The sequence below is a fragment of the Notothenia rossii genome (genome assembly GCF_949606895.1).
Source record: "Notothenia rossii genome assembly, chromosome: 3".
Taxonomy (NCBI): Eukaryota; Metazoa; Chordata; class Actinopteri; order Perciformes; family Nototheniidae; genus Notothenia; species Notothenia rossii.
Window position 1 is genome coordinate 10902399 of NC_136901.1, and position 9873 is coordinate 10912271.

General features: G+C 40.8%; 2 protein-coding genes and 1 long non-coding RNA gene across 6 annotated transcripts; 1 reads left to right on the top strand and 2 right to left on the bottom strand.

Annotated features, from left to right (window-relative positions):
- Positions 1-284: 284 nt before the first annotated feature.
- Positions 285-3162, bottom strand: ccdc28a (coiled-coil domain containing 28A). The gene is made up of 6 exons (XM_079670407.1): positions 3010-3162; positions 2571-2755; positions 2261-2439; positions 1956-2110; positions 1696-1718; positions 285-1529 (listed from the first exon to the last, which is right to left on the bottom strand). The coding sequence occupies exons 2-6, from the start codon at positions 2735-2737 to the stop codon at positions 1451-1453; spliced, it is 603 nt and encodes a 200-aa protein (XP_079526533.1). The 5' UTR covers positions 2738-2755; positions 3010-3162; the 3' UTR covers positions 285-1450.
- Positions 3163-3352: 190 nt separating this feature from the next.
- On the top strand, positions 3353-4098 carry LOC307032434. Its single transcript, XR_013806250.1, has 3 exons — positions 3353-3469; positions 3787-3841; positions 3974-4098. It is a non-coding gene; the product is annotated as an uncharacterized lncRNA (long non-coding RNA).
- LOC307032433 (uncharacterized protein) lies at positions 3645-9025 on the bottom strand. Of its 4 annotated transcripts, none has more exons than XM_079670411.1 (4): positions 7956-9025; positions 7667-7724; positions 7370-7490; positions 4370-7201 (listed from the first exon to the last, which is right to left on the bottom strand). In XM_079670411.1, the coding sequence occupies exons 1-4, from the start codon at positions 8241-8243 to the stop codon at positions 7186-7188; spliced, it is 483 nt and encodes a 160-aa protein (XP_079526537.1). In that variant the 5' UTR covers positions 8244-9025; the 3' UTR covers positions 4370-7185. The 4 variants fall into 4 exon arrangements, 3 of the variants coding, with proteins under 3 accessions (XP_079526537.1, XP_079526536.1, XP_079526535.1); XM_079670409.1 differs by having other exon boundaries at positions 4579-4603; XR_013806249.1 differs by lacking the exons at positions 4370-7201; positions 7956-9025 and adding an exon at positions 3645-4269 and having other exon boundaries at positions 7667-7934.
- Positions 9026-9873: the final 848 nt, after the last annotated feature.

Consider the following 9873-nt stretch of genomic DNA (forward strand, 5'->3'; position numbering starts at 1 on the left):
TCTTACCTTAAATTCAGGCACGAATTTACATTTTTTTCATACCCCCAACCCCTACTACTCATGATGACTTTATGGGTAAATTGCAAGTATATATGAAAAATAAACTGAAAAATAAAAGATACAATTACAATCTACACATTAATGTTATAACAAAAGTATGATACAAACTCATTTTGGCTTACGTTTCCCTTTTCCAACTATCCCTTCACTTACCGTTTGAATGGAATATTTTCTCCCTTTTTCAATGTTTTTAAATGAATGCTTTAAATGCTACAGCCAGAAGATTCAGACAACACATTTATTGGGTCAATAAAAGTCAAACCACAAAACAGTTAAAGCAGTAAAACACTTCTGAATAATCCCACATCCCATAACAACACTGATTAAAATAAAGATTTACAATCAAAGCAGCATCAAATGATCTTTAAAACCACACGATCCAAACCCGTTCTATGTAAGTTTGATTAGAAGGTAAGAACCAATAAGGCAAAAATGATGAAATGAAAAACATTAAGGCATGGTTGTGATGAAAACAGTTGGATAACTCAGCATTTTCCAGCATCACACCAATGAAAATGTGCAGTGTGTTCCGCGTATTGAATGGATATGTGCAAATATATATTCAACACTGAACAAGGTGTTGTAGTAGATATCAGGCTACTCATATGTAGCTAGAAATCATATGCAAAATCACAAACTTGGGTTATTTTTCTTAATAACATACGGCGCAGTCAACATGGTCAGAAATCTACTGTGCATTTATATGTCATTTTAAATGTAATCAATTTAACTAATTAGGATACAAGTAGGTTTTCGCTGTGTCTAGGATTAGATACAAGCTATGGGAAATAGTTCAAAACAAGAATTTCTGTATACATATATTGATAAGTTAATGTCTAGGTCCTAAGTTTGTGTGAGTGACACTGACCTGTGACAAAGATAAGACAAAGTGCAACAGAGTAAGTTCACATATATCTGAAAAGTGCTAAAGGAGCACGTTTGCAGTCAGTTCACATTTAACAAAGCTGATAAACACTTTGAAGGAATTCATCAACTTTTGGACCAAACAAGGAGAATGCTTCATATCAAATGTCACTTTGGCTAGCTATGTATTGCAAATCCAGACAGTGCAGATGTGAGGGAACTGGCTACAACTTGACTTTAAAACTGGCCAAGACAGGGATGCACCAAATACCAAAGTGTAAAGTATACTGTCAGATAGTAATGTAAAGATCTTAAACCTCACTAAATATAACACTGACTATACGAGAAACAGTTTAGGGTTCATCAGAAAAGGTGCTGAAATTAAAATCATGTCTATTGTTAGCATCCAAAAATAAGTGCATCCCTGTTGTTACATCCATCCTGCTGTACAGACGCTGGTGAACAGCTGGGGTGCCATTTCTGCCACAATACTCGAGAGAAGAAGAAGAAGTGCCTCAAGCTGGCTTCAGACGGGGTTATGAGAAGGGGTCTCTATACTGGCAGTCCTCGGGATCTCTTGGGAGTCGGCTAGATTGAGTTTCTGACTGGAGAAGTAGGTTAAAGGCAAAAAAGCTTCGGGGAATGTGAGGTATTTAACAATGAAGGAATCTAAAGACAAAGAGTTTTATCTTTCACTTAACAACCTTCTAAAAGAAATAAGGGACTGCTATGATGCAGGAAGACCGGTGAATGTTAGATTGAAAAGGATACATAGAAGAACTCAGCTCCTCAAGCTGCGGAGAAAGAGAACATTTTGTTAAACACGTCAGCGGTTGGTTGCAATCGTTGGTCATGATGATGTAAAGGAATGTATATACTTGATGCTGCGACAAGTAGCTTACTAAAGTCTTAAAGAGTTTAACACACAGGAGCATAATAAGCAGCTAAATCTGTGTCGTCACATCGAACCAAGCTTTACCCAGAACGTAACAGCACAAGGTATTTAACATATTATGCTATTACAGTCTTACATTAAGAAGTAGTTTGTCCATGTTGGTGTCGCAGGCCACTTTCCTTTGGTCCTCTGGCATTTCATCCACCTCGCCGTAGAGGTCAAAGTGCAAACGGGCCAGTTTCTCCTGCATTTCTCTCACATGCTCCATCTGGCCAATGGAGCACTCATTGCCTGAAAACAACCACATATGTTAATGAATTTACATCAGGCATTAAAAAGACATCTGGGTCCAAGACACCGCTAGATGTCTCTCTAAGATTCTACAGTTTTGTTTATATCTCAAGACATGTGTGTGAAGTGTCCCTTTGAGGTCTGAATTACCAAATGCTTGTAGTTTCCCTGAGTGGAAGTCATCGAGCAGACTGAGCAGGCCATTCTCCATCTCCTGTACGTCTGACACGTCAGTCAGAAAGGAGTGCTGGATGATAGGTGCTGCCTGCCCCTGCTTCTGGTTGGATTTACCACCTACACCTGGGTGCCTGGGTTTGTCTCTTACTCCCCTGGAAAAAGATACAAACAAATAGTTACAGTTTGTGCCACAGATCAGACTAGCAACTCCACATACTGTCATTGTGTATATGTATATCTGATGAAGATGATATACAACTAGGGTTAAATAATAAGATGCTACCTCCTAGTTTTGCTCTTTTGGCTGGAGTGAGTCCCCGCGTTATGGCTGGAGCCGACCTGCCGTCCCCCGGAGGTAGCACTGCTCTTCCGGCCAGCAGTGCCACTGGTCGGAGCAGGTGTGTTGGTGGAGATTTTGGGACTCTTTCTCTTTAGCTTTCGCTCCTCCATAACTGCATGTTACAGTCACTATAGGGTTAAGATAGATAGATGATAAAGCACGAAACGCTCAGACAATGTACTACAGACAGCACTGTAACTCAAAACCAAACCCCGTAGTTCATAATGCAGAAACAACACCCTGACAGATATTACTGTGCTTCGTGACCGAGCTTACGTTAGCTTATCAGCTAGCTAGCTAGTCGTCAAATATTGCAACCCACTAACATAATGCTCGTTTAAATTAAAGACTGCACTCAGAAGCCGGTTAGCACACTACTCACAATTGCTGTCGAGTTTATCGTTGGTCGTCTGTGGCATTGACAGATAGTCCACACGATTTAAACACTAGAAACATAAAACATGCGTATGTAACCTGCAGGCTAGTTAGCTAGCCTGTCAACTCTGAAAACTTCCTGTTTTGGTGGGACGCAGCCATGGACGCAACGCAGCGGTGTTGTGTCCGCGGGGACGCGCAAGGGACGTCATTTCAGTTATTGGGCGTTTCGTCTAGTTTTCTAAGCGAAAGAACGAAATCAATGATTTACTTTATTGATTGATCGATATCTTTCCCATCAGATTAAACAGCAAACGGCTGAATAAATAATGTGCATACAATTGCAAGGAGGCTCACTTTAAGGACAATTTACACATCTGTAACATTTTTCATATTGGGATGAACTTCATGTTTTTATGTTTTATTCCTACAGAATACACGGTGAAAGGATAAGATGTGTTTTGTCAGTAAGTGTCTGATACTTGATATACAAAAAATACGTAAAATATGACAAGTAGGTCTAATGATATCATATGATATAGTCAGACACTGTTATTTCAAATCGAGCCTAATGAATAATTAGTTTAAAACTGGCTTTACTCACTTGAATTGCTCCTTAGAATGTAATTTTCCTCTGTGGTTTTCTATGAACACATTTTTGTATTGTAATGCCATTCGTATTTTATTTATTAGTGTATTGTAAGGTGACCTCAAATAAAATGTATTATTGTGATTGTATCGGTGCCTCTCTTACACTGTTAATGTTCTTTTTTTCCACGGCAAGGTGTCAATAGGGAAGATCTGCACGGTTTCTCTACAGCCCATGTTCAGCAGAACAGGTATTGGTGCTGCCTGGTTTTGCACCCCCACTATAACTTTGTCCAGGGTGGTCGTACTCCCACCAAAATCACACTGGTGTTTTCTGTTCACCTGTAGTTTGTGCACACAAAAACATTTTACTCTGGGCTCAGCAGGTGAAAAACTAAAGAGGGGCTGTTTCCATCTGATCTGAGAAGGTTTTCCATCCCCGGCAGAGCAGATTATCTGAAGACCTTGTATTTGCATGCTGACCAAGTCCCCTCTCTGTTTCTGTTGTACTATCTGAATACAATTACCCTTTTTCCTGGCAATGAGAAATCCCTGCTATTATAAGTTCAAGTGTTTTAAAGTTCAACTGTGCACATACTGTTTATTCACAAAATAAAGAAGAGTATATTTACCCTAAACCAAATTGTCCACATCTTATGCATGTACTGATCATTTCCCCCTGCAATCGTAAAATAAAAAATAAAGGTGAAATGTACATATATATTTTTCTTTATTCTTCTTTGCCTTTCCCAAGCATTACATCATTATTTACACAACACGAAAAGAACAAAATGTAAAGTATTTATTTCACCTTTAGTCAGAACTACTTCAAAACACGTGTCAGCCTACGTCATCAGTAGACAGCATGAACATATGGCACCCCCCCCCCCCACATGTTGTTTCAGTTATTATAAATCTATGATTAACATGATTGTAACTCAATATATTTTGTACCCAGTATGTGTACTCCTTCCTCTGTGCAGTACAATAGCAACAGATATTGCTTAGGTCATCTGTTAACAAAAACAGTTGGCACAAAAAGTCACAATCAATATATATGCAGTACATATTTGACTGCATCAACCACTTCTTTTGCTGTCAGATACTATAGTCCTCTTATAAATGACTCCATGCGCTCCAAGATCATTATTATGTGATTGGTGGGCAGTTAAATCTACCCATATTAGGAAGTTAAATAAATACGTCTTTGTTTGTGGATGTTTTCCAAATTCTTATTCTTATTCACTCTGAATTGTATTTGTATTAACTTGACTAAACTGTGACTCAGACACAGTTCCAGTATATAGCCACAAGGGGGAGACAAGTGAACATCCGATACTAATCCCTCTCTCCCTCTTCATAATTAAAGTATTAAAGGCTAAGAAATGCTGAAAAGGCGCACTTTGTACATTTCAATTAACTTGAATGTTTTCATAGACACAAATATTCAAACTGCTGATTAATTGAATTCCAGAAAACCATTCAAGCCTTTATTAGTGTACAGCAAATATCTTTGCACTGAATGAGGATACAACTCTGCGTAGGTGAAAATCTTGAATAGCTGCACAAAAAACTGATTTTATTCACCTTCTCCCGACACCGCACTGACATTGCTTTCGCCTTTTTGGTATTTACAAAATGAGAGGCGTATAAAGCATCAGATACATGTTTAATCTGTAATATAAATTAATTTCCTTTTGCAGCTAAAATAAAATGCTTCCTGTTGGGGGGGGGTCAAGAACAAAAATCAATTAATATATATGCTTAGAAGTCATGTTTCTGTCAATGGCCAAATTCTGGGAGCACATACCAGTGAAGTCCAATCTGTCTCCCTAATTATGATTCATGGATTCATATCCCAGGAAATATTGCAACGGCAAAAGTTTGGATTCAACCCAACATGCAGCCTCATTATAAAACATGTCTCAATAACACAGGTTCATATTTCCTGTTGAGTTGTAGTAGGATTACTTTATTATTTAGGTCTAATGTATAATTCTCTGGATCAAATAGTTCAGAGCTTATTGACTTTATATTGAGACAAACATGGCTTTCATTCTCTCCCCGATTGCATAATGTGATAAGGTTTTCACTTTGTAATTGGACATTTTAACCTTTTTATTTCGCACAGCACCATGACACATCTAAAAGGTGAAAGAAATGGAAGAACTCCCTGAATTCTTACTTTTTTTCAAACTGGTGTCATGCTAGCGGATCGTTTTCTCCCTCCTCTCACCCATCTCCCTTTGTGAGCGTGTGTGTGTGTGAGTTTGCCGCGTGACAGTGGCTCAGTGAGGTGAACCAGGATAACATGCTACAGATGAACACATTTAGACCGTCGCGTCCACACAGCCATTAACTTAGTGAATGCACTCACAGAAAAGCACACACACACCTATCTCTCATCCGTAATTGCCGTGTAGGTGCTGTTTGGAGAGCGGAGTTACAGCCACTTCATTCTTTGCTCATGCGCTTGAATTATGCATTGGATTGTAAATGAGCGACAACTCGTTTAATTACACACCCCGTCTTACTGCTAATTCTAAGTTAGCTGCCTTTCTAATGCAGCATTATTCCAGCATTTAAACACAATTGCTTTAGCTGCAAAACACACTGTTATCTGAGGTCCAAACAAACGACACAAAAAGCATAAAATACCTGCATGTGGTAAGCCCACACAATTTGATTCAGATAAATAAAACCTTCTGTTTTTCTCTCTAATGAATAATGTCATTTTTTCCCGCTGAAATTAAATCTGCTTGTCTTTTGGGAGAGTTTCTCTCCATGGGCTTGACCCACAAATCAGAGCAGAAATGTTCATGTTGTATCAATCTGAGAATAAAAGCATGAAGGACGTTTTATTGTTTCTATTCATGTGTGTTTTCCATGTACATCCCTGTTCGATACTCTGTATCTCCCCCCCGTGTGATAGGGCTCTCAGGGGACTTGTAAAGTAGACGCTGGGTGTGTGTGTGTAGGTCTATTGGGAATTAGGGGTAAGCAGAAGGCTACAAGTGTGTTTGTGAGTGTGTGTGATTTCATCTCAGCAGCTGTGACCCAGAATAAGACATGTTTTTATCCTTTCATGTTCCTTCCTCATATACCTCTGTCACACACACACACACACACACACACACACACACACACACACACACACACACACACACACACACACACACACACACACACACACACACACACACACACACACACACACACACACACAGTGCAGTCCATTCAAAATGACCACAGTAAATCCTTCTCAGTCTACTGTATGAATAACGGCTCTCAGTATCTTGTCCATGTCAGTGCCTGAACTGCATCAAACCTGCAATGTAGCTTGCACTGCACTTAATATTTAATTACCTTACACAGCACACACATTACAACGAATGAGGAAAAGCATCCAATAAGATACATTCAAACTGTCAATGTCATTTTCAAAATGATGTTGCTGTATAAGAGCACACACACAATCTCATAGTGTATGTGTAACACACTTTCCACCTATCAGACAGCCTCTCCTTTCAAATTAGTTTAGAGATTTTTTCATTTGTGAGTGACGTGTTGAATGATCTTTGGTACAGTTGGAGCACTAGAGACTCCAACACCTAAGGATGGGGAACAGGGACGTACATAAGAAGTACATTCATTTATAGTAGGAGCTCAACATTAATCCAGTATATCACACTTTCCTACCTACAGTACATATCCTGGTTTCTCCTCTATAACTTCCCTCCCTCCCCCCTCCCTCTCGCCTCCTCCTGTCCTCCACTCACCACTCTGTAGAGGGTCCAAGTGACATTTGGCTGTCCCCTGCCTCGAGGGGGTCCAGGAGATGCAGACGTTTTTGGCAGGCAGGCACAGGGATGCCTAGGGGTCCTGACGGGGACTCCTGGACTAGGAAGAGAAAAAAAAAATAAGTACACATCATAAAATGCACCCGCAGTCAGAAACACACACAGGCTCTCGGGGTGCACATGCATAAGCAAACAATCGCACAAACAGAGTGGAGCTACCAGAAACACACAGCGACACATGTACGTGTGTGTGTGTACAGACACTCATACACCTACCAATCAAACACTCGTAATGAACACACAGCGGATGGTGGATGCGAGAAGGCGAGGGAAGCTGCCCCCATGGAAAAGTTTGGAGAACAGCGAATAAAGGCAATATGCATTTGAATTGCTAAACTATTGAGTTTCCATATTGCTGTCTGGCTTCTTCTCAAGTTCTGTTTACTAGAAGAACATGATTTATTTTATATTTGTATGCTGAGAGTCAGATCTACGGAAGACGATAAGGGCCAAAACACATTTAAATTCTGAGTTTAAGTCATAATTCTGCTAGCAAAGTCCTTACTGTCCTCATGTCCCACCACTTGTGTCCTTCTGAGTTCCTTAACGTCTCTCCTCCCTTCCCCTCCCCTCTGTCTCTCTGCAGAGATAACACTCTGGTCCCTGGGGGATGGAGGGGAGATGGAGATGGAGATGCGGGGGCTAATTGTGGGGTGCCGGAGCTCGTCGGCGCGCCATTGCCCGCTGTGTTTGGCCCGGCCATAATTACCTCGTAGCCGCAGATGTTTCCCGCCATTGTTGTGCACCCAGACAGAGAGGAAGGGACGGACGGACGGAGACAGGTGGGGGACATATGAGGAGGGAGAGACAGAGGGCCAAACTTCCACACACAAGCAAGGAAACAGACGCATTCTCTTTCCTTTCATCCATCCATTTTTTGTATTCTCCTCTTTCAATCCATTATCAAAGCAACCCTTTTATATCTGCACCTTGAGTGTTGATAGGCGATGATAATTCTTTGTGTGTGTGTGTGCGGGGTGCAGCCTTCCTACTGAGGCAGAACAAAGTAGCGTAATAACTCAGACACTGAGCTGACCCTTTCTGAGCTCCGTAGGTGTAGGTGTGTGTGTGTGTGTGTGTGTGTGTGTGTGTGTGTGTGTGTGTGTGTGTGTGTGTGTGTGTGTGTGGGTGCCGTTTTGTCTATTTTATTTGAATATGAGTGCTTGCACAAATACCCGACTGTGCATGTGTGTGTGTGTGTGTGTGTGTGTGTGTGTGTGTGTTCAAATAGCTGCTCCCCTCCAGGGGTGAATTGTTATGGATGCTGTTCTGTTGAAATTACTGTTATTTGTTTCCTTTAAAACAAGCTAATTGCAGCATAACCGATTGCTTGTGTGTGTGAGTGTGTAGTGATGTGTGTGTCAATTTGTTTGCTTCCTTGTTTTTCTGTTTGTTTGTGTCACACTGCAGACCCCTCCAATTTCTTTAGCATGGACACACTTTCACTCCTGCGTCAAAACTCATTGTGTTGCAGCTGTTGGGCAGTAATTCAACGTTTTAGCCGTTTTTTATTTACTACAGCTCAATAAAAAAGGAAAGCAAATCATCTGCACATCATTTGTATTACAAACAATAAATCCCACCCAGTGTTCAGGGTTCATTAACTCTGGTGTTTTAATACCGCATTCTTATTGAAGAAGGGAAAGGGACTTTTTTTTAAAAAGTGCTCCAGTCATTTGCTCCCCTCAATGTTCCTCAATGTCTAGGATGTTACTTGCAAATGAACTGTTATTACAAATCTACAGTGAAAACACTCAAAAAGACGGTCACCAGACATACTTTCGTAGATCAGATGTTGGTCATTATCTACATTAAATAATGTTTATTCTCTTATGATATTATAAAATCACAACAATCCCTGGCCTCATGTCTCCTTAACAATTTAGAAGACCTTGACTACTGTCCTCCAGACAAAGATATACAGTCATAGTTTTCCTCCTGGATATGAACACTGATCATTACTGACACTCATGTTGGCCATATCTACAAAAACGTAACTCCCAAGAAATAAAGACACATATCATCTCTGAAATACACACACACACACACAATGTGAAGCAGCTGCAGTGTGTGAGTGAATGTGAGAGCAGAAACAAGACAGTGAGCTGGTGTTGAGGGGGTTAAGTGTGTGTCAGTGTTAAGTGGGACATCTCAGACAGACACAGGCAGCCATGTCTGCCAGGCAGGTGAGCCAGTGGCTCTTTCTCTGTGCGTCTCTCTCCACACACACACACACACACACACACACACACACACACACACACACACACACACACACACACACACACACACACACACACACACACACACACACACACACACACACACACACACACACACACACACACACACACACACACACACACACACACACACACACACACACACACACACACACACACACACACCTCTGCCAGCTCCTT